Source organism: Podarcis melisellensis (assembly GCF_964234715.1).
Source record: "Podarcis melisellensis genome assembly, chromosome: 17".
Classification (NCBI taxonomy): Eukaryota; Metazoa; Chordata; class Lepidosauria; order Squamata; family Lacertidae; genus Podarcis; species Podarcis melisellensis.
The window spans coordinates 7,810,612-7,836,880 of record NC_138534.1 but is presented as its reverse complement, the minus strand read 5'-3'; the positions used below and the strand labels follow the sequence as shown (position 1 = coordinate 7,836,880).

Sequence of the window (26,269 nt, the reverse complement as noted above, 5' to 3'; positions counted from 1 at the left end):
AGAGCATTGTGTACACCTGGAAATCCAACACTCGGATCACTGCAAACACTCCCTTCATGTATCCTGGATTAAGGCACTTGGATTGGATTTCAGGCCCCACCCACAAATTGCACTATGCCAGAGATAGCTATGGCCTATGTCTGAACATACCGTATTTTTCGCTCCATAAGACGCACCGGACCACAAGACGCACCGAGTTTTTGGAGGAGGAAAACAAGAAAAAAAATATTATGAATCTCAGAAGCCAGAACAGCAAGAGGGATCACTGCTCAGTAAAAGCAGTGATCCCTCTTGCTGTCCTGGCTTCTGTGATAGCTGCGCAGCCTGCATTCACTCCATAGGACACACACACATTTCCCTTTACTTTTTAGGAGGGAAAAAGTGAGTCTTATAGAGCAAAAAATATGGTACTTCCCCCCCCCCCGCACTTACCGTATTTTTCGCTCTGTAAGACGCACCTGACTATAAGACGCGCCTGGCTTTTAGAGGAGGAAAGGGGGAAAGCCCTGTTTTTTGAGGGATCAGCTCAAAGTTGTTGAGCTTACTTTGCAAAGGGAAAAAATCCTGTTGTTATGGGGTTCAACTCACAGTTCTGCAGCTTCTTTAGGAAAGGAAAGGGAGCTGTTTCTACAGTTTCCAGACAGATAATCTAATCAGCCAGTCACATGTTGTTGGGGAACAAACAGCCTCCGTCTGTAGAAGATTCAACAATGGAGGCCTGGGCAAGGGAGTGAGGCTGGAAAGGGAGCCAGCAATCGACCACACATTCGCTCCATAAGACGCACAGACATTTCCCCTTACTTTTTAGAAGGAAAAATGTGCATCTTATGGAGCGAAAAATACAGTAAATCCTACCTCTCCTCCATTATGGAACCCAAGGTGTCAACATGTCGCTAACTCTCAGGTGGTCCTGACCAGACCTGCTCAGCTTCAGAAAACTGGTTAAAGCTGCATTGAGACCAAACACTGGGACCATGAATTGAACTCTCTCATAGTACCTGAGCCAAGTCAGTCAGAGTATTAGCTGTGCTGAGGCCTCTGAAATTCAAGGAAGCATACCTTTCCAAAAACCCTTCAAAAATTAAGCCAGATACCACATATGGTTAAAAACACATTTTTATTATATGGAGATAGGAACCCGTGAAGAAACCCTCAATTCTATGGCCAAAAAAATAAGAAAAAACTTTTAAAAGAGGTAACTGAGGTATAACAGGGTGCTTAACATGTAAATTCTTAAAAACCTTCCCCACTGGAACGTTCTTGGATACAGATGGGGGGAAATGGGCATTTAACATTACACTCCTAAGAGCAGATGTATTAACAAATAAAATTCAAGTGCCCAGTTACCAGCATTAGTTACCAGCAATGATTATATCACTTCTATACTTGCACACAAAGCAGTTCAATTGCATCTTTCATTCCCATTAGCAGTTTTCCTAAGCAGAAGCAATAAACTGAGTTCCAAATGAGGGAAAGCCATCTCTTGTAAGTTCTACTGAGGTTAAGGAGTCATGCATTAACATTTCAGCTTCTTATAACTAAGACAGCAAAATATATTGAAATGGAACTTTTTTTAAAAAAACCAAAAACCCACTCAGGTAGCAAGGTTAAGAGCATCCCTAGAGGAAGCTGTCCAGGAAGCGTTCCAAAAGGTCACCCTGAAGCTCATCTTTCACAGACACCTCAGTTTGGCAAGCTGTGTTTTGGCAGCTCCTCTTACTTTGCCAGAGCTGTGGAGGAGAAGCTGGCCTAGAAGAAAGAGACCCAAATAATAAGTGAATAAATACACATGTGGTTATTGTATGCCCATTCTTCCTTGTGTATAGGCTGTTCAAATCCCAAAATCCCCTTCCTATTTATGGACAAGAGGGCATTATTTATTTGTTTTTTGCTGATTTTTATTTAAATTGCCACCAAAAAAAATTTAACATTGACATTTTGATAATGGCACTCATGCCTTCCATCCCTGTAGACAAACTATAGAAACAGAGACAAGTGTCCTCTCTGTCATATTCATTCATTCATAAATACTCTCCAGTTGCAGTTACTGTGTCCAATCCTATCGGCTATTGATGTAAGCAACAAACAGGCATGGGTCAACAACTCACAAAAGGGCTCTTTTAGCAATACAGAAAGCCTCAGCCATTGCATAAGGCAATGCAGGGCTAGGACAATGTTGGGTAATTCAGTCCGCCTGGAAGGTCATCCCCAAGTCTGGACTGGATCTCCATCAGCCCCCACCCTGCTGCCTGATTAGACCAGGAACAACAATGGCCTTACCAGTCATCTGGGAGGAGCGGCTGTTGCCTGCACATGGTGGGGCTGTTTGGGTTTGAAGCAAGGTGTTTTCTTCTCAAGACCTGCACTGGGCTGCAGGAAGGAGTGATCATGACCTTTGGATAAGGGGTACAGATGGGTTTGTTCCAGGTCCTTTGTTTGAACAAATGTTCGTCTGTGGTCAAGGAAAGAAAAAGGGTTACAAAGCAGAAAGCCACATAAGCAGCTAAGAATGTCAAGACAAGCCCTAAGGGATCACACCAAAGGTCCATCAAATTTAATACATTATTGTAATGGTTCTAGGGGTTGCTCGTGCGTAAACCGGCGCCACACCTGGCTGGGTTGCCTGAGTGAACCTTTTCTGTCCGGACAGCCACGTGCCCGTGGCTGTCTCAATCGCTGGCAGAATCCGTCAGTGGGCGTTTCTTGAACTTCTTCCAGCAAAGAAGCTCTTTGACACCTAGTCTCCGCCTACTCTCCCTGCGCGGAAGCCTTCTGCGCAAGGAGGGTGTGGGCAGAGGAGGGCCCTTACTCTTCCCGCTGGTCCCTGGCAAGGAGTCATGGGACCGCCTCGCTGATTCCCACATCTGCCCCCCTTCTCCACTGGTGCTACGCTGATTCCCTTCCCCAGAAGATGGGCTGCCTCTCCCCATCCCAGGACGCTCTCTGGAATCCCTCTGGAGCCCGCTCTCTCCCTCTGGCCCTGATGGCAGTTCCCTGACAATTACAGTGGTGCCCCGCAAGACGAGCGCCTCGCAAGACGAAAAACCCGCTAGACGAAAGGGTTTTCCGTTTTGGAGGCGCTTCGCAAAACGAATTTCCCTATGGGCTTGCTTCGCAAGAAGAAAGCCCATAGGGAAATCTCCGGGGACCTCTTTTAAATGCTAGTGGTGGGGAGCAAAGCCTTTCCCTCCCCTCCGGCCTTCAGAAGAGGTCCAGGAAGGCCGGCGGGGGCCAAAAGGCTTTGCTCCCCACCGCCAGCATTTTAAAAGCAGTCCGGGATAGCAGGGAAGCGCTTCCCGCTATCCCGGATGGCTTTTGAAGGCAGAGGTCCTCTTCTGAAGGCGGGCGGGGGGCAAAAGTCTTTGCTCCTCCCCGCCTGCCTTCAAAAGCCGTCCGGAGGCTTTTAAATCGCCCTGGGACAGTCCCGGGGTGATTTAAAAGCCCCCGGGAAGGCAGGCGGGGGGGAAGCAAAGACTTTCGCCCCCCGCCGGCCTTCAGAAGAGGTCGGGGGACAGACTGTCCCCGGACGTGGTCTGAAGGCGGTTTCCATAGGAACGCATTAATTGAATTATAATGCATTCCTATGGGAAACCGTGCTTCGCAAGACGAAAAACTCGCAAGACAAAAAGACTTGCGGAACGAATTAATTTCGTCTTGCGAGGCACCACTGTATCATCCTCATCATCATAATCAAATCCTGCAATCTTTTTCCAGCAGCAGATGGCCAGATGGCACCAAACCAAACTTTGCATCCCATGGAGCAGTTTTCCATTTCTGTGGCTTTTAGACATCAAGACCTATGAGCCTATGCTAGCAACACTCTGTAGCATAACTCTGCAAAACACAAGACCATTAGCACTGTGGGATGAAAAAGTGGGACACACATTGAATAAACAAGCAAACAAACACACAAGACAATAATACTTTTGGAGATCTCCGAAGACTGGGACAGACAGGATTTCTATGCATTTCTGCCTTTACATATGTACTACAGAAAACACAGGCGTAACCACAGTAGAACACACCTGCCGTGTGTTTTGAAGCTATACTAGAGATGGAGACAATTACCTTGCACCCCCCTGGCAGCCACTGGGGCAGAAAGCCTTCGGGTAGGATCTCTCACATCAAATCCTGGCCACGAAGACAAGAATCCTTGCTGCAAGAATAGGGCCTTGCGTTGCTCAAACTGCTTCCTCTGCCAAGGAGAAGAAAAGAAGGTAGATTATTATCTCTTTCCAGAACTCTACCAATCTCTCAGTCATCTTGAGAGCACTCAGAACTTCTCCTTCCATAGCCCAAAGCTCAGTGAGATGATCAACTTGTGGTTGAGCTATACTGCTTAAGATTCTAGGAGCTCTCAATAATCCTTTCTGTCATATTCATTCATTCATTCATTCATACATTCATTCATTCTCTCTCTGTCTCTCTCTCTCCATGCAAAGAACTAGATGTTCAAGAGAAGGGTCCCAACCTAGCCTTTTCCCTGACATGCCAGACTATGAGAAAGCAATTTGACTTTGTGTTTGTTCCTGGGGAAATAAAAGGTAAAGGTACCCCTGACTGTTAGGTCCAGTTGTGGACGACTCTGGGGTTGTGACGCTCATCTCGCTCTATAGGCTGAGGGAGCCGACATTTGTCCGCAGAGTTTTTCCGGGTCATGTGGCCAGCATGACGAAGCCACTTCTGACGAACCAAAGCAGCGCACAGAAACACCATTTACCTTCCCGCCGGAGCGGTACCTATTTATCTACTTGCACTTTGATGTGCTTTCGAACTGCTAGGTGGGCAGGAGCTGGGACCGAACAACGGGAGCTCACCCCATCGCGGGGATTCAAACCGCTGACCTTCTGATCAGCAAGCCCTAGGCTCTGTGGATAAACTTGAGGGTGGGGTTTTAAGAAGATGAATCTATCAGGAATGAGGAACCTTTGGGCCCTCCAGATGTTGCTGGACTACAACTCCCATCATCCCTGACCACTGACTGATGGGATTCAGAGCCCAACAACATATGGAAGGCTCACATCTGCCCTACCGTGTTTCATCATTCTCAAGGAGGCATTGCTGCTGCTTGTTAAAAATGTATAAAGTTGGCAACTTGGCGTCAGGTCTTCTGGAAAGTAGCTGCCTACCTCCCACCCCAGCCGAATGGCTGCTTCCGTGAAGTTTTTCCGCTCTACTTCAAATGCTTGTTTTTGCTCCTCAAACCTATTCTGTTCTTCTTGCAGCAACTGCTGTTCCTCCAGAAAATAAGATCCCTTCAGGTGAGCTGGGAGCTCTGAACTGGAGGCAGCTGTCAATTGCTCCTGAAAGGAGGAGACATGTCACTTTGGGTGGGAAAACCAAATGAAGAAACAACGGATTTTTTCACTGTCATCCACCATTACGGGGCAACATCTTGTACCCAACCCCATATTAGCCCTGCTGCCAATGCTACCAATCCAAAATGTTAAGCATAAAGCATTGGCCTTCTTTCTTATGAGAAGCGAGACAAATAGTTGCTTACAATTGGGGGGAAAACCACCCCCTCCCATCACAGAAATTTGGGCCCAATATGTGCAAAATATAGCATTTATGAAACGCTTAACTCACTATCAGAGGGTGATAAGAGGAATACCAAAGAAAGAAGGCTTTGACTTTCAATTTATATCATTTATTATCAAGAGTAGAGTAATCTCCCTTCCATGTGGATGACTGAATGCAAGACTTAACACCTGTACACTTATTTGTATTGGAAGACAACATGTTTGGCAGTGGCGTAGCGTGGGTTGTCAGCACCCGGGGCAAGGCAAGTAATTTGCACCCCGTAACCCGTGGATTTGCGCCCCTTAAATCTAACCCCCAGATGTTGCGCCTGGTGCGGCCGGCCCCCCCTGTACCCCCCACGCTACGCCACTGATTTTTGGTAACTGATTTTTTAAAAAAATAATTCAGTAAAGTTTGTAAACAAATAAATGAGCCACCCTTTCCAATTACAGAGCTTTCCGCCAAGGGGAGTAGGAACAGAACACATCTCCATTACAAACTTGCATTGGTTCTGCCCCAGTTTTAACAGCCATGCGTTTCCTAGTAACTGACTCCTGGAAACCACAGTTTGATGCTGGTGCTGGGAATTCTACGGTCAGAACTACGGTTCTCATGGTTCCCTGAAAGAAGGCAAGACTACCAACCAGTTTGTGGTGCAACATGATTCTGCCAGTAAAGAGACCCCTGACCATTAGGTCCAGTCGTGACTGACTCTGGGGTTGCGGCGCTCATCTCGCTTTATTGGCCGAGGGAGCCGGCGTACAGCTTCCGGGTCATGTGGCCAGCATGACTAAGCTGCTTCTGGCGAACCAGAGCAGCGCACGGAAACGCCGTTTACCTTCCCGCTGGAGCGGTACCTATTTATCTATTTGCACTTTGAAGTGCTTTCAAACTGCTAGGTTGGCAGGAGCAGGGACCGAGCAACAGGAGCTCACCCCATCGCGGGGATTTGAACCGCCGACCTTCTGATCGGCAAGTCCTAGGCTCTGTGGTTTAACCCACAGTGCCACCCATGTCCCAGAAAAAGGCAAGACTACCAACCAGTTTGTGGTGCTACAAGATTCAGCCAGTAGAGGGAACTAAAAGGCTGAACTAACAAGGGACGAAATTTCACAAGCACCTGCTGCTGATGGCGTGTGGGGTTCAGCCATATAAAGTCTGCAAACAGCAGCCTGTAAGTACACGTCATAGACCTTTTCCCACAGCCCAATTATTTGTGCACCAACTCACAGAAAGAACCCTGTTCTTCCGTCACACTTGCTGCAATTCCATGTGTACTCAGACACCTGTCCTACTGAATTCATTACTTTAGGATGAATTCCAGTTACCTTAGAATACCTCCAACTTCCTCCTCCAAAAGGAGCTTGCCCCACTTCAGCCCAAGCAAACTCTCCAATGCTCTTTTTGCAAATTCTCCCCCTTCCAGTGGACATTTGGCACCTGCTTGCTGGCCTCTGTCCAGTATACCTGAAGGAGCGTCTCCACTCCCATCGTTCTGCCCAGACACTGAGGTCCAGTGCCGAGGGCCTTCTGGCGGTTCCCTCGCTGTGAGAAGTCAAGTACAGGGAACCAGGCAGAGAGCCTTCTCGGTGGTGGCGCCCGCCCTGTGGAACGCCCTCCCACCAGATGTCAAAGAGAAAAACAACTACCAGACTTTTTTACAAGACATCTGAAGGCAGCCCTGTTTAGGGAAGCTTTTAATGTTGAATAGACTATTGTATTTTAATATTCTGTTGGGAGCCGCCCAGAGCGGCTGGGAAAACCCAGCCAGATGGGCAGGGTATAAATAAATTTTATATTATTATTATTATTATTATTATTATTATTATTATTATTATTATTATTGATCTTAGTTTGTGCAGCCAGAGCATCTGGGCAGGATAACTGGAGATGTGATGCCAGCTACATGCACGCTCATCTCCAGCCCATCCTGACTATTCAGAGTGTCAATTTCAGAAGGTTGTGCTGGCCATGATCATTGGCTGCTGTCCACAAGTTGTGCAATATCTATAAGAAACTGCAAAGAAGCACCCCGGAGTTTGGAGCTCAGTATGTTGTTGACATCACGCTCTATTTTTTCTTTCCACTTCATGGAAAAGCTGCATAGAGGTTCTGAACTGAGCCCTAGAGGCAGCAGTAGACTTCTTGTGGCCAATGTGAAGCTTAATCCAGACAGGACAGAGGTTAGCAGAGCCGATTCAGAAGTGTGCAACTGATTTTTGATGGGGTAGCTTTCCATTTGAAAATAGGTGTTCCCATTTGGGGATTCTTCTGGACTTTGCTATCACCTTAGATGCTTATGTATCAGCACCAACTATGCCCATTCCTTGAGGCTGCACATTTGGCTAGGGTGACACGCGCTTAAATTGCATCCCATCTGGATTCCTGCAACAGGGCTGCCTTTGAAGAGAGTGCTTGGAAATTCCAACTGATTCAGAATATTGCAGCAAGGCAATATAGCAGCAAGAGCTGCTAACTTGCAACATAACTAAGCTATAAATCCTGGCTTATAAAACCATACTGTGCACAGGCTATGTGCTGGTGCATGCAGCTTAAGCCCTCCCACTTCGCACAACTGGCTAAACAAACCACAAAGGGGATGGCTTGGTGCTATGTCTGAACCCAGGATTGTGGTTTGTTTCACTGCAACAAACTATGGCTTTAGGCTGCCTAGCAATCAAAGCTTGCTAGGGCGGAACAAACTATGGTCCTAGGTTCAGGCACAAAGCTAAACTATCTTTTTTCTGGTGTGTTTTCCAGCTTGCACCAAAGAAAGAGGGAAGTGAGAGTGCCCGATACAATTTAGTGAGCCAAGGGTGATGGCTGAAGTTTAGGGCTTAGAACTGTGTGTTTCAACTGCTACAGGCTTCCAATTTGTTTCCAGGCACAGTTCAAAGTGCTGGGATTGACTTTATGGCTTGGGGCCAGGATAACTGAAGGACTGCCTTCTCTAGTATGAACTGTCTCCCTACTGAGACCCACCTGCATGTCCCAAAGCCCCCAGAAATATGCCTATTTAGGAGCAGGAAGAGGGTGCTATCGGGAATGTGTCAACAGCAAGCAGGCTCTGGCACAGCTTTAAACTGTAGTCCTTGGCACATCATCTATCAATCCACTGGGCACCACCCCTTGTCCTTCTCAGTGCAACAAGCATATTTTTGCACGGTGCGTACTTGTAGTTCACAAGAGCCTCGTGCCTTGCATCAATAACAAATACTGTACCGGGACATTTATGTGTGTATTCTGCTCAAATGCACAAGGAATCCAGTTATTATTGGAGAGCCTCAGTTTTCAAGTTTCTAGACCTTATGGGGTTTTTTTTGGAAGAGCTTTAAAACTGTGTGAGAAATGCCTAGAGTTACTGGATAAAGCTTCAGGTGGAATGGGCTTGCTTTAATGCCCATAGCTGACCCAGGCTCTCCACCATGCAGGGCAGGTGCTGAGTACAAACAGCCCTTTCCTGTGGCTGCCTAAGCAGGGAAAGGCAACCTAAGGCCCAGGGGCTGGATGCGGCCCAATCGCCTTCTCAATCCGGCCCTCGGACGGTCTGGGGAATCAGCGTGTTTTGACATGAGTAGAATGTGTTCTTTTATTTAAAATGCACATCTGGATTATTTGTGGGGCCTGCCTGGTGTTTTTACATGAGTAGAATGTGTGCTTTTATTTAAAATGCATCTCTGGGTTATTTGTGGGGCATAGGAATTCGTTCATTTATTTTCTTTTCCAAAATATAGTCCGGCCCCCCACAAAGTCTGAGGGACAGTGGACCGGCCCCCTGCTGAAAAAGGTTGCTGACCCCTGGTCTAAAATCTGATGTGCCACCTGCAGAGGGCAGACAGGAGAGCCTGGAGAAGGGCCAAATGTGACAAAATCTTTCCTTTACCTGGAAACATTGCTGCTGCAATGCAATCAGCACTCTGCTCTCCTCAATTTCGCCCTTTAGCTTCATGATTTCCTTCTCATGATCCGTCACGCTGATTACAGGGTCTTGCCCACCTCCCTCAGATACGCAGGAATCAGCAGCATAGACAGCTGTGGAGGGAAAGGGAAAGCAGGAATGTGTCTTTATGGAGCCCAACATTTCAGCACTAGGAGGCTCAGAGAAGGAAGCTACAAGAGAGACACAGATTTTGGAACATTCGAACTCAGGACTTTCAACACATCAGCTTGCCTGGTTGGTCCAAAAATGTGAAAAATAATTTCAGGCTTCAAGCTGCACTTACAAAGATTTCAGGATCAGTATGGTTTGGTGAAGAGAGTTGAAAAGCTAGACTCCACTGCAAGACGGGAATAAACAGTGATGTACCTCACAGGGTTGTTGTAAAGTTCTTAAAGTACCTTGTGTATTTTTAAACCTGAAAACTGGATCAGTTCGTTATTGTATGCAATATTTTTAAAGATAACAGTGTACATACAAACACACCCTTCCAGGTGTTGTAAGTGTCTTAAGGCAATTTGATAGGTCAGAGCAGTTTCACCTGTTGCGTTCCTAACATACCATGCCTTTGCTTTATAAACATCACTGCTAAGGAAGGCTGCATTTTAGTGGTAACAATGCACCAAGTTTTGATATAAGCAAGTGCCCTTGTTGCCAGTAAACTTTCGTGAGCAAAAGGCATCATAGGAGGATTATGGCTCTTGTTGCTTTTGAATTAGCTCCAGCCAGAATCAAAGCTGAACAAAACACTACAAAAAATGTCAGCCAGACCACCTTTGTTGGTTCTTATAGAGCTGATGACGACTTCTGGCTTTTCAATTCAGGCAAAAGGGGGCTTGCTGATACCACAAGAGAACAAGGCCAAGTAACCAAGCTTTCGTTCTGCTATGCAAGCAAGGTTCCATGCTGTGTTTTACTGCTGCTAGGGTCTTGCACATGTCATCCCTGAACTGAACGTTAAGAACCAACATAAGCCAACAGAGGAACCGGGTGAGACATGCAATCAAATGTTGTAGTGTGGATTTCAGCCAGCTTCTCTCTCCACACCCAATATGGAAGCACAAAGACCTTGCCCTGTGTAATCCCAGCATTTGACATACAGAGAAGTTGCTGTATGCAGAGGAACCATTATAGCTGCTATCCTCCAGGAATGTGCGCAATCCTTTCGGAATCTCATCCGATCTATGTTCGCGACCAGTGCCGGATTTATGTATAAGCTAAACAAGTGTAGCTTAGGGCCCCAAGAGGGCCCCCCAAAAGATTTAAAGGGGAAAAAACTGGATATACATTTCCAAAATATAATATAAGTTCAACCATTACTTTGATAAAAATACCTATTTTGTTATGTGCAAAGGGCTTTAGATACCTATTAGGACCATAAATGACCATATAGCATATATTCAACACAAAAATACAGTACAGTGACAATTTGTTGTTGACAAAGGACAGCTGGACATATGAAGGGCCCCATTACCTTCAGTAGCTTAAGGCCTCATCAAACCTAAATCCGGCCCTGCTTGCGACCATCACCGGTGCCTCTTTTCCCAGGGAATTCCCAGGGTAAGTACAATGTGATATGGGAGCCAAAAATCAGTGGAAAGAACTTGCAGCTTCCAAAACCATACCTTGACCCCCAAGGGTCTTGAGGCTGCTCTTCAGCCTGCTCCACTGCTCCTGGAAGGCCTTGTATGGGCAGCTTAGATCTGTATCCTGGAGAAGAGAAAGCAGCAGCTGAGCACCAGAGAAGTCAGGGGACTGTGGATCACCCTCCCATCAGATGTCAAGGAGATAAGTAGATATACAACCTTCAAAAGACATATGAAGGCAGCCCTATATACAGTAATGTTCTGATACATTTTTGTATTATGTTGGAAGCCACCCAGATTGGCTGGGTCAATCCAAACAGATAAAAAGGTAAAGGTAAAGGAACCCCTGACCATTAGGTCCAGTCGTGGCCGACTCTGGAGTCTCGCTTTATTGGCCAAGGGAGCCGGCGTACAGCTTCCGGGTCATGTGGCCAGCATGACTAAGCCGCTTCTGGAGAACCAGAGCAGTGCATGGAAACACCATTTACCTTCCCACCGGAGTGGTACCTATTTATCTACTTTGTACTTTGACGTGCTTTCGAACTGCTAGGTTGGCAGGAGCAGGGACTGAGCAACAGGACCTCACCCCGTTGCGGGGATTCGAACTGCCGACCTTCTGATCAACAAGCCCAAGGCTCTGTGGTTTAACCCACAGTGCCACCCGCGTCCCTCCAAACAGATAGGCGGGGTACAAATAATAAAATTATTATTATTAAGTGGCGGCGGCAGCCAGGAGCCCCACAAAACTCTTACCCGGGCGGTGTCAGTCCCCAACAGCTGCTCCACATCTTGGCCCACTTGGCTCAGCAGCTGCTTCAGTTGGGCATTCTCCAAAGCCAGGCCCTGCTCCCGCCGTTCCTGCTTGGCTAGCTGGGTGCGGTAGAGCTCTTCCTCCTTCCTGCCCGAAAGGTGAATCAAGAAATAGCGGAAGATGGATACCGCCTTCCAAATGCTAAACCACCCCCTGTGATCTTCAACAGCTATCCACCATTAGGATTCATTTCCCGTGCTGCAGTCATGGGATTGTTTTTATCACATGATGGTGCATGTTTTCATTCCACATTGTGGGAAGTCACGGAGACAGGATGTTTTTATTACTGTGTTTCCATGATGTTGGACGTTTGTCCTTTGTTCTCTCTCTTTGGTGTCTGATGCTGAAGAGGAAGGAGCTGAGTTACAATGCTCCGAATGTGTATATGTAAATAAACGTAGTTTAGCCAAATGCTGCGCTACTGAGTCTGTACCCTGACTGCCTTTACTCTGCTGATCCTGAAGTGTGCTGATGTCTCTAAGGTTTCAGTCACTGTGATTTTCGGGCTGGAGAAAGATTTTGAATCTCCCAAACGAACGACCAGGAGTGAGAGAACATGCCAGTCGGGCATGTGTCTTTGCCAGACCCCTACTCTTGTGTAGGACTTCTTGACATCTACCACCTCTTGATAACCCATCCTTGGATTTAAGAATTCACCTGGCAGCCAGGAATTCCATGAGGGCTGGGAGGGTGGGTGAGGAAGGAAAGTCTCTTCCTTCACGACCCACACAAAAAATGCCACGTGGAGCAGGCATACTTAGCCTGCATGACCTCCAGATGTTGTTGAACTAAAGCTCCCATCATTACTGACCATGAGACCCGGTAGCTGAGGTTGATGGGAGTTGATGGGAGCAATAGCTAGAGGGCCATAGGTTCCCCATCCCTGATGTAGAAGGGTCTGGGGTTCCATACTCAGAAGCTCTAGGTAGCAATGGGATAGGGAAAATCTCCTGTCTGAAACCCTATAGAGTCACCAGCAGTCCATGCAGACAGAACTGAGCTAGTTGGACCAAAGGCTGACTTGGTAGATAACTAAATAAATAGTTATCTATGATCCTATGATCCTATCAGGTAGATCAGCTTCCTTTAACCTTTCCAGACCCATTACCCACTTTTAACCCAAACATGCATTCAGGGACCCATTTCTTAATATTCTACCATACGTTTGCATGATGTTAGTGCTTCTGTTGAAACATTGTCCAGCCTGGACACTGAAGTCCACCTCTGAGGGCCTTCTGAGGGTGGTTCCCTCACTGTGAGAAGTGAAGTTACAGGGAACCGGGCACAGGGCCTTCTCGGTAATGGCGCCCACCCTGTGGAATGCCCTCCCGTCAGATGTCAAGGAGATAAAAAAAAACTATTTGACTTTTAGAAGACATCTGAAGGCAGCCCTGTTCAGGGAAGTTTTTAAAGGTCAATGCTTTATTGTGTTTTTAATATTTTGTTGGGTGCTACCCAGAGTGGCTGGGGCAACCCAGTCAGATGAGTGGCATATAAATATTCTTACCCACCTCGCATAAGGCTGTGACCCACCAGCAAGTCCCAACATACCAGTGGCAGATCGGTGCACTAGATTAGTCAATCCATTTCTGTGTGCAGCTAGTTCTTTCACACACTTCTTAAAGCCCCTGGGTCCTTAACAGACAGGTCCCTGTGACTCACCTGCCAAGCGTTTTCCCAGTTTTCCATGTTGCTCTCCTACCATCAACCCGGGGCAAGGTGTTGAGGACTTCAATTGCTAGAGACAGCAAGACTAGCCTGAGTAGGAGATCAATATTACACCATCTCTTTCCTTGCCCCTAGCCCCAGGACAGAACTCCCCTTCCCCAGACCCCACAGCCAGGTTCTTGGAGCCGAATGCAAATTGTGCTAGAGCAAGCAGCATACGGAGTCCTGCATTGCAGGGGGTGGGTCTAGATGACCCTTGGGGTACTTTCTAGCGCTACGATTCTATATGCTAACTTCTCCACTTTCCATTATTCAAGTTGCAAAAGGAATTTTTCAGCACACCCAAATGAAGTTCTCCTGCCTCAAACTTCCACACTCCTCCACCTTGCTCCCTTGCCCACTTACTTCCTCTCTTGTCTTTCTTGTCAGTCACCAGCTGGCTCATCTTCTCCCTGAGTCGGAGTAGCTCTTGCTCCTTTCTTTTCATTTCATGGCTGTGCTGGCTCTTCTGGTTGGCCAGCGCATTCAGGAGCTTGGCGATCTTTTCAGACAAATGCGGACTGCTATCAGGCTAGCGACCCACCACAACTCCCTTCGTCTGATCACATTAAAAGTTCTGTGTTCTTAAGTGTACACAGGAAGCAATCCCAAAGTCTATCTAGAGACTTTCCCCCCAATATATCACAGCTGGTCAACTTGTATTGCCTTTTATTCTATTCGCCCTCACATACATGCCTGTAAAGGAGTTGCTAAACTGGCCACAGCAGCAGCCTGCTTAGCTGGGTAGCGCCGGCACTGTTTTTTAAATGTGTGCTTTAACATCATTAGCCACAAACCCATTGGGTGGAAAGAATAAGTGGCCATAAATGGAGTTGAAAAAATCTTAAGAGTGGTATTCAACTAAGTTTTACTCAAACTAGAGTATTCAACTAAGTAGACCCAACCAGGGCTTCCTTCTCCCCACCAAAATTGGTTTGTAGAGTTCAGAGTGTCAAACCATGTGTAGCAGGAGGAGAGGGCAGAGTGTTCCACCAGGCAAGCACAAATGTATGCACTGATGGTGTGATCTGCTTAGCGCTACGTTGAACCCCCTCCTGTAGAAATTAATGGATGTGACCTAATGGTACCAATTATTTTGATTGGCAAAGCAGAGGAGATGGCCAGGACCATCTAGGAATTCTCTCAGTCATTGGGAATGTATCACTGAAGACTGTTTGTAACAGGAGAAAGACTGAACTATTATTAAAAACAAAAAAAAATCCTTCCAGTAGCACCTTAAAGACCAACTAAGTCAGTTCTTGGTATGAGCTTTCGTGTGCATGCACACTTCTTCAGATACACTAGCTGTGTATCTGAAGAAGTGTGCATGCACACGAAAGCTCATACCAAGAACTGACTTAGTTGGTCTTTAAGGTGCTACTGGAAGGAATTTTTTTTGTTTTGACTATGGCAGACCAACACGGCTACCTATCTGTAACTGGACTATTATTATTATTATTTCTTCTTCTTCTTCTTAATTGAATTTATATACCACCCTTTACTCAGGGGTCTCAGGGTGGTTCACAGAATAAAATCAAGATATAGAACCACAAAATATGTGATAAAAATAAAAACAACCACCCAATAGCCCCCCCCCCCACAAAAAACACATTTTAAAAGGGCATAGGATGTAAACCAGATCAACCAAAGGCCTGGTTAAAAAGGAACGTTTTTGCCTGGCGCCTAAAGATGTATAATGAAGATGCCAGACGAATTTCCCTGGGGAGAGCATTTCACAGATGGGGAGCCACTGCAGAGAAGGCTCCTTTCTTGTGTTGCCACCTTCTGGACCTCTCAAGGAGAAGGCACACAAAGGAAGGCCTCATAAGATGATCTCAGGGTCCTGGTAGGTTCATATGGAAAGAGGCGGTCCTTGAGGTATTGGGGTCCTGAGCCATTTTATGGGTTTTGAGAACCTTGGAAAGGCTACACCCATTTTGACCAACAGAGGAGCCTTAACTGGGGTTTATTATGTCCAAATTGCATTATTGTGATGCTCTTTTAAGCTGGCCTCCTCTGTTCCCACCATAAGTCTCTTTTCCTGCTGCCAATTAATGAGAAGTGTTGCCAATTGGATTTTCCATCCCCAGCATTAGAAAGCCAAGGTTCAGTTGTTTCCCCCCTCATTCCACTTACTTCATCCTTTTCTCCTTTCAGCATGCTATTCAGTTGCTTGTTCTTGCTTTGAAGTTGCTGCTCCTTGCTCTGCACAGCTGCAATTTCCTGTTCACAAGCCTCCACCTGGTCCTGAAGTTTTTGGGGGCAGAGTGGGAATAAGCAGAAGGTGTAAAGAATTAAGGGAAGAAAGACCGCATCTCTCTCCCTGCACCTCCAACCCCCAAAAGATAAAGCACCCTACTAATTATATTGCTGAACAGGGCAGGTGGATGACGCATGGGTTAATGAGTCTATAGGGAAGCAAGCAAATATCTATATAGGCCCAGTTCACACATAATGCTAAGCCAAACCATGGCTTGCTGCAAATGAGAGGATTGTTTGATGTATTACGGTTGTTTGATGTATTACGGTATTTTAATATTTTGTTGGAAGCAACCCAGAGTGGCTGGGGAAGCCCAGCCAGATGGGCGGGGTATAAATAAATTATTATTATTATTATTATTATTATTATTATTATTATTATTATTATGCGGGTGGCGCTGTGGGTTAAACCACAGAGCCTAAGACTTGCTGATCAGAAGGTCGGTGGTTCGAATCCCCACGACGGGGTGAGCTCCCGTTGCTCGGTCCCTGCTCCTGCCAACCTAGCAGTTCGAAAGCATGTCAGAGTGCAAGTAGATAAATTGGTACCACTCCGGCGGGAAGGTAAATGGCGTTTCCGTGCGCTGCTCTGGTTGGCCAGAAGCGGCTTCGTCATGCTGGCCACATGACCCGGAAGCTATACGCCGGCTCCCTCGGCCAATAAAGAGAGATGAGCGCCGCAACCCCAGAGTCAGTCACGACTGGACCTAATGGTCAGTGGTCCCTTTACCTTTACCTATTATTATTATTATTATTATTATTATTATTATTCCTAGAGAGAAGGTTGCAGCTGCTCTCCTCTTCCTCCTGCTCCCACACTGCTGAAGGCCAACTCATGCTTTGGCTAAGTGTTGCTTCAGAGCCCAGGTGTGTGGCATGAGCAGTTAAGACAGGAACAAGCCTTAATTACAGCCAGGTAAGTTAACAGATTTTAGAGGCTCACAGCTGCTTTTGGCTGAATATTGGTTCCTTACTGAGCCTGCTACCTGACAGGGCAAGCCAGGCCCTTCCTCTTGTTATAAGAATTCTAAGGTCTCAAATATAAATTAAATGTTCATAAATGTGCAAGGCAAACACATACCTAAGTATATAAACCATGTGTCTGAAATAGTACAGGGGAGAAATCCTCAAGCCATTTTGACTCTCCCAAATTGACCTCAAATATTTCTCTGCAAGGAGGAAGAAAATTGGAAAGTCTCCCCATTTTCTTCCTCCTTGCAAAGGGTGTATTTGTGTGTGAATAGGGTGAGCCTGTGACCTGGATTCAGGAACTAAAAGCATTAACCATCGCAAAAGAATGCCCAGGCTGCCCAGGTAATGCAATCAGTGACCATTATCAGGTATCCTGGCAGACAGGATTTCTGCTGTAGACCACCTCCTTCTGTGATGTATGTATGATGTTTTAGGGGGGTGGTCTTGGGCTACAGGGTAGGCAATTTCAAAAGTCTGTATAAGGGCTTGCACACCATTGTTCAGGGTTCTCCTCCCTCCTGCGTGTGATGAGTGGGGACCCTGTTGCAACAGTTTAATAAATATCAGGCTTACTAGCCGCTTTGCTTCTCAATATACTCTGGTTGGCCTCTGTTATATTCTCCTACCGTTAGGGGACCCACTTAAGGACTCTATATGAGCTCTTGGACACCCCATAAGGCGAAAGGAGCAGTTTTTTCTTAATAACACTCTTATTGCAGGTAGGTGTCCAAATCTGGCATTTGGGGGTGGTGGAGCTACCCACAAGCTTATCTACGTCATGGGCTTCTTTGGAGGAAGGGCAGGGTATAAATTTAATACACAAGCAAATAGAAATAAACAGAACTTGAGCAACTGGCTGTGGCTCCCTACACCACCAGCGTGCTCACAAGTAAGTCCACTAGTTTATATCACTGCAGCATACTAGGCCTCTCCTTGTCTTGGAACCCTCTCCTTGAGAACTCCTAAAGATCTGGACGTGCCCAAGGATTAAGGCTTTCTGGGAGATGATCTATAATGAATTGAAAAAGGTACTTAAGTACACTTTCCCTAAGAAACCAGAGGCCTTTCTCCTGGGCATAGTCGGCCAATTGGTGTCAAAGAAGGATAGAACTTTCTTTATGTACGCTACAGCAGCAGCAAGAATACTCATCGCAAAGCATTGGAAGACACAAGACCTACCCACTCTGGAAGAATGGCAGATGCAAGTAATGGACTACATGGAAATGGCGGAAATGACTGGCAGAATCTGAGACCAGGGAGAAGAGTTGGTGGAAGAAGATTGGAGGAAATTTAAAATCTATCTACAGAAACATTTTTGAATGTTAATGACATTGAAATGAACTGAAGGGGTTCTAGCAACAAGGTAAAAAATAAGATTGGATTGATAATTAGATAAATTAATTGGACATGAATTTGCTGAACTAATTTCCAAAAGGGATACAAAAAAGGGAGATGTCAGGAAAATAAGTGAATCAAAGATGAAAAATTAAAAAGAGGGATTTTTGTGTTTTCTTTTAAATGTGTTTTTTCTTTTCTTTTCTGTTATTCTTTTTCTTTTTCTCTAAGTTAAATTTTTGTATTTTTTGTATTTTATAACTTTGTATTTTTGTGTATGTGTTTTTTCTTTTTTCCCTTTGTTGTTATTCCTAAAACTTAATAAAATATTACTTTAAAAAAGGGAGAACTCCTAAAGATCAAGGAGAATAGATGATCATACAACAGTTAACCCTGTATGATCTTTTTGCTGCTGCTTAGAGTAAACAGTGTTTAATTTATAACAGAGACAGCATGTTATTGTACTGCCCAATCCAGATAGTTGCTGTTCCAGCAAACTATTTAAGAGTTTCATGCTGTACAGAAATTGTCCTTGAACAGGGACACTTCGATACAGCTTCTTCTGCCTCACCCATTTCTTAGTTGCCATTACACAGAAAAATATTTTGAACTATTCATTATTCAGTGGAAGTTTTTTTTCCTTATCAATTGTGATTTTTTTTTTTGCTGCGCTCACAAAATTTCCTATGAGCTCATGATTAGTCCACAGAAAACCCAGAAGTTAAAAGGCACTAATTATATTAGGTAACACTTCAAACATTCTGAAGCGCTATCTCAGTAATTCTTACAGCAACCCTGAAAGGTAGGACAATATTATCCCACACTGCGAATCAGAAAGATTGCTGACCCCTCTTCTACCCCAAGACACCCAAATGCAGAGAATGGGCATGAACAAGCTGAGATGCACTTATGGGATGAACAGAGTAAAAACCCAGGAGCTCTGACCTTGAGTTTACAATGCCGCGACCTCAGATAGTCCAGTTCTACAGCCCGTCGCCTTTCCTCTGCCTCCAGGTCACCCAGCTTGGCAGACACACCTTGGTAGAGATTCAGCAGTCTGCAAGTACCGTTAACTAACGCCAGGAGGTCAAAGCCGTGCTCAGCACCATCTCCAGCACCATCATCCTTATATAACGCAGGAAGCCCCAGCATCACCAGTTCCTAGGTAGAGAAGGTAGTTAAGGAGAGAAGAGTCACTAAAGGAGTCCAGTGACTGTTTAACTGCAACTGCTTTTCTCCAGGTTCTGTCCACCTTACCATTAGGTACTCAGTTTCTCTCCTGGCTCATTGGTTAACTTGCTTTCACCCTCTTCTTAACCAGTCCTTATACAGGGGCCTACCAGCACACCGGGACACGGGTGGCGCTGTGGGTTAAACCACAGAGCCTATGACTTGCCGATCAGAAGGTCAGCGGTTCGAATCCCCGTGACAGGGTGAGCTCTCATTGCTCAATCCCTGCTCCTGCCAACCTAGCAGTTCGAAAGCACGTCAAAGTGCAAGTAGATAAATAGGTAGTGCTCCGGCGGGAAGGTAAACGGCGTTTCCGTGCACTGCTCTGGTTCGCCAGAAGTGGCTTAGTCATGCTGGCCACATGACCCGGAAGCTGTACGCCGGCTTCCTCGGCCAATAAAGCGAGATGAGCGCTGCAACCCCAGAGTCGGCCACAACTGGACCTAACAGTCAGGGGTCCCTTTACCTTTACCTACCAGCACACCAGAAGTCTACCCTTCTGTGATCCCTTTGCAGGAGACAGGTATCCCCAAATTTATCATACAGCTCAGCTTCAATAGAAATTTTGACGCATCCTCAAAACTACCCGGCAATTTGAAATGTATCAATCTAAATCATAAAAGTGTTGGAAATGTAAAAAGAAAGAAGGTTCTTTTTATCATATGTGGTGGTCTTTTACTAAGGTTAAAGCTTACTGGGAAATGATATACGGGGAATTGAAAAGGATGTTCAAAATAACCTTTGGGGGGAAAAAACCCCAGAAATTTTTCTTTTGGGAATTATAGAGACAGAACTACCTAAAATGTATAAAAACTGATTCATGTATGCTGCTACAGCGGCAAGAAAGTTACTTGCCCCAAAATAGAAAGAAGCAAAAGTCCCAGCAAAGGAAGAATGGATACAAAAACTTATGGAATATGCAGAAATGGCGAAACTTACTGGAAGAAAAAGAAATCAAGATAACATATATATTTTTTTTAAAAATGGTAATGGTTTATTACATTAATTATAAACAGATAAAAACATTGGCAGGATTGTTGTAATAACCTGCAGTTTCATAAGAGTATATATTTAAAGAAGATGAATCAATGAGCAAATTAAGTTAATCTGGATATGCAGAAGATATTAAAAACAGGAACTGCAGAAAGAGGGGGAAAGAAGTCAAGTTTTGAAATGTCAAAAGGATTGTAAAAATAGTGAAATGTATGGAATTAATGAAATGTATAAGCTTGAAAAGTACAAAATAAAAATACATAAAATGCAAACAAAAAACAAAGACCCCAACTACCCTGCAATTTGCACAGGAGCGAGGGAAACCTCTCAGTTGTTATACCTGCAGCTTGTCATCACCAAACTAGATAGTAGCAGACAACTGGAAAAGTAGATTCCTTCCCTGTAGAAGGCTCAGTCCTGACTCGCACACAGTGACCTTCCTGCCCAAGGCCATTGCTCACCTTGTTAAGGTAGGAAATACAATGATCGACATTGTCACTCCAACAGACGACATCGCCCAGGCCACCAAGGCCTCCCAGAAGGTCCCCAGAGTCAGGGTAACAGGCTGGGTTGCACCCATCAGCTGAAAAGAGGCCCATCTCAGAAGCATAGCTGGAAACGAAGAACTGTGTGTCTGTGAGGAAGAAGACAAAGTAATAACACAGGAAGGTCCAGCGGAAAGACATAGGTGGAAGAGGGACCAAAGGATGCCTGTAGCATGATGGACCTCTGCGAATCCAAAGGACAGAGGAAGGTCTCTTGTGGCTTAAGTGTGGGAGTGAATGCTAAGCTGGCGTTTTCATGCATGCATCTGCACCCGTGTTAGAAATTGAGATATGGAAGCCAGGAGCTAAATGGCACCTTAAGCCGAGGTTATGGGCGCAGCAATGGAATGTCTAGGCGCACTTTTTATATAACAAGAATACAAAGCTGAAAATGAATGAACTGCAGCTAAAATATTATTTTCATTTTCCACATGGTCTAGTCCTTCCCCTGCACACCCCCCATATATAATTAAGAGGGTCTCTTCTCCAGTCTTCAGAGAGTAGCTGGAAGTGGGGAGGCAGAAAAACATCCTCCTTTCCTTCCACTCTGCAGTTTTAATCTGAAATCTTAGGCGCTGTATTGCGCCCAGAGCGCAGAAACTGCTTGCTCTAATGAAATTCCCAGTCGCAAAATGCGTCTAGAACAGTGGGAGTTTTGAACACCGGTTTCCACACACACACACACACACACACAGAGAGAGAGAGAGAGAGCTTCTTTACCCATATATTTGTGCACTCAGTAACATACAGTCATACCTCAGGTTGAATGTGCTTCGGGATGAGCGGGTTCGAGTTGCGCTCCGTGGCAACCCGGAAGTAACGGAGCGTGTTACTTCCGGGTTTCGCCGCTTGAGCATGCGCAGACGCTCAAAATGACGTCATGCGCATGCGCAGAAGCGCCAAAACATGACCCGCACATGCGTAGACACGGGTTGCGTTTGCTTCTAGATGCAAACGGGGCTCCGGAACGGATCCCGTTCGCATCTAGAGGTACCCCTGTACTGGTATAATGACAAGGTTGAATGTGAACCAGCCACTTAAAGACAGCCATTTCAGTGGCACCAGTTGTATACTTGAATACACAGCCATATAGAGAAAACAAGTGCAGCTTTTTTTGTGGGAAATGACTGTAGGGTACAAGGCTGCAGAGATAAAGCCTCAGAGGTCCAGTAGTCAGGAGCCCTGCTCCACAAGGAGGAATCAGTCCAGAAGGAAACAGTCCTAGAAAAACAGAGTGGCTCTCCCGCCAGCTATAGCACAGGCCATTTGGTGCCTCACTATCTCAAGCAGACCTTGAGATTGTCACTCTCTCGCTGAGCCTAACCTACCTCACAGGGTTGTTGTGAGGATAAAAATGTGTCTCTGTGGATATAATAATGTACACTGCTTCCTTAAGCCCCTTGAGGAAGGATGGGATAGAAATGTAAGAAATCAATCAAACGAGAAATGCTGGAAAAGTTAGAAACTCTGGCAAACATCTCTAGCTAAGATGCCTTACCAAATGGTAACTGCACAGTTACCTGTGAATAGTTGTTCCCCTGGAGTATCTGGGGCAGTTGAGGCTTCCATTTTCTACCAGGGGTTCACTAGAAATCTAGAAAGAAACTAAGAGTTATTATTATTATTATTTTGACACGCCTGCAAGGTCCACAATGCAGCAGTGACACAGGAATCTGAGCTCTTCTACACCCAGCTAGTCAACATGCTTCTGGCTCTCTTGCAAGAACTCACACATTAATTCTATTTTAATAATCACGACCAGTTGCTAGCAGATACAGATTCATTTTTAAAACTTTGATCCTGTACTGAATTTACTTGCTGGGTGGATGACTGAGAAAACTGAATGTCCCTCTAGGTAACAGGGTCTCACATTGCTTATGCACTGAATTTCTGGAGAGCTTTTGAATTTAGGTAAAAAGAAAAAGCACAACCTTGGAGGCCGTACACTTGTCCTGAAGCGTGTTTTTTGGGATTCAGAAAAGGGTGTAATTTCCCCCACACATTATTTTGCAATGCTTTTCCATCAGATTGCCTCAGAATAGCTCTGTCACACAGGTGGCTTCTGCAAATCCTGCGCTTTACCCCATGGTTCTGTCAATTTAAAGCAGCCTTCGCCAAGCTGGTACCGTGTAGATGTTTGGGATGAGGCAATTCTCAAATGCCCCTGCCAGCACCACTGGCCGACTGGGACTGATGGGAATCAGACTAAAACATCTGCGTGTTGGTGAAGGCTCATTTCAGGAATGCTACCTCTTTCCTAGGACAAAAAGCCTGCAGTTTATCAACATTTTAGGCCATACTATTAAGATTGCCTGCCAAACCATATTTTACTTGTCTACTCTGTAAGGATGCTAGCTGGTTTGCCACTGTAAACAATGGCCCCACAGCATTCCTCAAACTTGGGTCCCTGGCTGTTGTCAGACTACAACTCCCATCATTCCTGACCACTGGTACTGCTAGCTAGGGATGATGGGAGTTGTAGTCCAGCAACAGCCAGGGAACCAGGTTTGAGAAACACTGCCAGAGTCTTGAACGCATCCCCCCAAATGTCCCACCCCACATTTGTAAACTTTTCTGGACATAGACCTAGCTATGCATTTGCTACTTTGTAAAATGTACTCGTTTTTTAAAATATTCAAATATTAATTAAGATGCCTGCACATTACCTTTTATTAATAATAAAAACACAAACAAGGCAAAACATATAATAGAGCCCTTATAGGACAACTGCCTGACAAGCTTTTCTCATCTCTATGTGGGGAGAAAACTTGCCCTGCGGAATTTCTGCTTAAAAGGCACAGGCACCCTGCAAACCAGGCAGAAGTTGGCAACCTTCATAACCACCTTCCCTCAAGCTATTAACTTTACTTTAGTATTCAAAGGGGAACCTGCAAGCATAACCATCATCCTTTAAAAAGCCAGTACTCAAATCTCCATGTTTAAAGGGGTTTCAGGCACCTATATTAGAGGGCAGCAAGCTTGTTGTTTTTTACTCAAGCTTTGCCTGTTTCCCAGTGCAGAATTATTGCCACTGTTCTCCTACTTTTAAGAATATCTCTGTCACTTCCTGCACCCACCCAGACAGAAGGATACAGAGACACTAATAATAATAATAATAATAGCAATAATAATAATAATGAACATATGTGGAAAGGTGTGGTTGATACTGTTAGGGAACAGGGCATGACGTCCATTTTCTCTCTCTCTTCCACACACACACACACACACACACACACACCCATCTAGCCCTTCAAACACACAATCACACACAGCATCCATAGGGTATAATAAAAAGCTATTCTTTTTAAAAAGCAAAACAAAACTTGAAATCCCCCATAAGCTTATCTCGTTGATAAAATGCTCACACACTAATCCTTTAGCTGCTCCTGTTTTTTTATCTGTAAGCCGCCTTGAGTCCCTGGCAGGGGGAAAGGCGGGGTATAGGCGGTGAAGCCGCCAACCTCGCTAGCCTAACCCCCTGCAGAGTTGTGCAATATACGCTCAGCAGCCCTGCCGGCACCAGAGAAACCCCCCGACCCGCCGTCCCTGCAACCGCAATTCACACGCTCCTTACTAGCGCAGCGCAGACCCCGCAAGACTCGCCGGGAGCTGCAGGTCAATGGCTTTTTTTCTAAAGTTCCCGCCCCTGTTCCGCGCGACTCGCCATTGGATGGAACGGAGGGATCCCGCTCTGACGTCATGCAGTTTGCAGTTCCGATATGTTGAGTCTGGGTACCCGCAGCAGCATCAGAGTGAGGTATACTCAGTGCCGGATTTACGTATAAGCTAAACAAGCTAAACAAGCTACAGTATAGCTTAGGGCCCCACTCTCTTGGGGGCCCCCAAAAAAATTAAAGGGGGGAAAACACCTGGATGTACATTTCCAAAATATAAAATAAAATAAAATAAAATAAAATAAAATAAAAAAATAAAATAAAATAAAATAAAATAAAATAAAACCTACATACAGCAACAGTGTTTTGTGTTGTGCAGGCTCCTATGATGTAGGTAATGGGTCCCGCCTGATAGCCTGCTCCTTAAAAGATCACTGGTTTTGTTATGTACAAAAGGCTTTAGATACCTATTAAAGGCAAAGGGACCCCTGACCATTAGGTCCAGTCATGACCGACTCTGGGGTTGCGGCGCTCATCTCGCTTTACTGGCCGAGGGAGCCGGTGTTCAGCTTCCGGGTCATGTGGCCGGCATGACTAAGCCGCTTCTGGCGAACCAGAGCAGTGCAGGAAACGCCGTTTACCTTCCCGTCGGCTTTTTTCTACTTGCACTTTGGTGTGCTTTCAAACTGCTAGGTTGGCAGGAGCAGGAACCGAGCAACGGGAGCTCACCCCGTCGCGGGGATTCGAAACGCCGACCTTCTGATCGGAAAGTCCTAGGCTCTGTGGTTTAACCCACAGTGCCACCCACGTCCCTAGATACCTAGTCCATAAATTACCATATAGCATATATTCAACACAAAAAACAGGGACAATTTGTTGTTGACAAAGGACAGCTGGACATATAAAGGGCCCCATTACTTTCAGTAGCTGAGGGCCTCATCAAACCTAAATCCAGCCCTGGATATACTGCGGCTGAACATGGAGGTTCCACTCGGCTATCACGGAATATTGGCAGCTCAAGGCGGTAGAGAGGTGGAGGCAGATTGTCACAGTCACTTATGTGCATGTGACAGCATGCACAGCCATTTTGTGCGGGCACCCATGGCACTTTTTATCAATATATGAGTACTTTTAAATGTATTTTTACTGGAAAAAGACTGACCACCTTCGTATTGACGTCTTTATTTTAACGTGTCACCTGGGCCATTCTGAAGCTAGCAAGCAATTTAACGGCATATATCCTATTGGAATGCACTTAAAATCCAGCTAATATATCTGAAACAAGCTATCTATCAGTTTAAGGCAGTGTAATAATCGAAAGAGTGGTTCCCTAACTCCCCCTCCCCTGAACCACTTGACAATTACTAACACCATCTATTGATTTTTCTGCCCCCTGTAGCAATTGCACTAGATGCTGTGTGGCTTTTCATGGCATTTTGTTACTTCTTTTGTTTCTTACATCGTATTACCATTTGAATTCCAGAGAACACAATGTAAAGTATGAGCATAAACAACAGAATACGAAGAATAAAATAAAATGCTTTTGGAGGGAAAATCTTTATAAAGATAGTTTTCTATTCAAGTTACATTATAGTCCAAAGGCTATTCATCAGGAAATAAGGATTTGTTTTCAGTTTTTCATGTGTGCTAAAACTCAGTCAAAGGTTTTTATTTTAAAAAATCGTTTAACCACATCAGTTAACAAACATGGGTACATATGCTACAATGTTATTGTTTTAGTTAAATAAATTGTTTAA

At 45.3% G+C, this 26,269-nt stretch overlaps 1 protein-coding gene across 4 annotated transcripts; it reads right to left on the bottom strand.

Moving 5' to 3' along the window:
- Positions 1-1,144: 1,144 nt before the first annotated feature.
- On the bottom strand, positions 1,145-25,552 carry LOC309359916 (afadin- and alpha-actinin-binding protein-like). 4 transcript variants are annotated; one of them, XM_081894313.1, is made up of 14 exons: positions 25,431-25,552; positions 22,419-22,492; positions 20,815-20,987; positions 19,076-19,291; positions 15,701-15,811; positions 13,931-14,066; positions 13,520-13,595; positions 11,800-11,944; positions 11,086-11,170; positions 9,407-9,555; positions 5,130-5,303; positions 4,069-4,195; positions 2,281-2,452; positions 1,145-1,749 (listed from the first exon to the last, which is right to left on the bottom strand). In XM_081894313.1, the coding sequence occupies exons 2-14, from the start codon at positions 22,465-22,467 to the stop codon at positions 1,620-1,622; spliced, it is 1,743 nt and encodes a 580-aa protein (XP_081750439.1). In that variant the 5' UTR covers positions 22,468-22,492; positions 25,431-25,552; the 3' UTR covers positions 1,145-1,619. The 4 variants fall into 4 exon arrangements, with proteins under 4 accessions (XP_081750439.1, XP_081750437.1, XP_081750438.1 ...); XM_081894311.1 differs by lacking the exon at positions 25,431-25,552 and adding an exon at positions 24,473-24,522; XM_081894312.1 differs by lacking the exon at positions 25,431-25,552 and adding an exon at positions 24,398-24,434.
- Between the last annotated feature and the right edge of the window lie 717 nt (positions 25,553-26,269).

Coding starts and splice junctions, on each gene's coding strand:
- LOC309359916 (XM_081894313.1), bottom strand. CDS start 22,467: ATGGAAGCCTCAACTGCCCCAGATACTCCAGGGGAACAACTATTCACA. Junction 19,292..20,814: donor GTATTTCCTACCTTAACAAG/GTGAGCAATGGC, acceptor TTCTCTACCTAG/GAACTGGTGATGCTGGGGCT. Junction 11,171..11,799: donor TGGGGACTGACACCGCCCGG/GTAAGAGTTTTG, acceptor TCTCTTCTCCAG/GATACAGATCTAAGCTGCCC.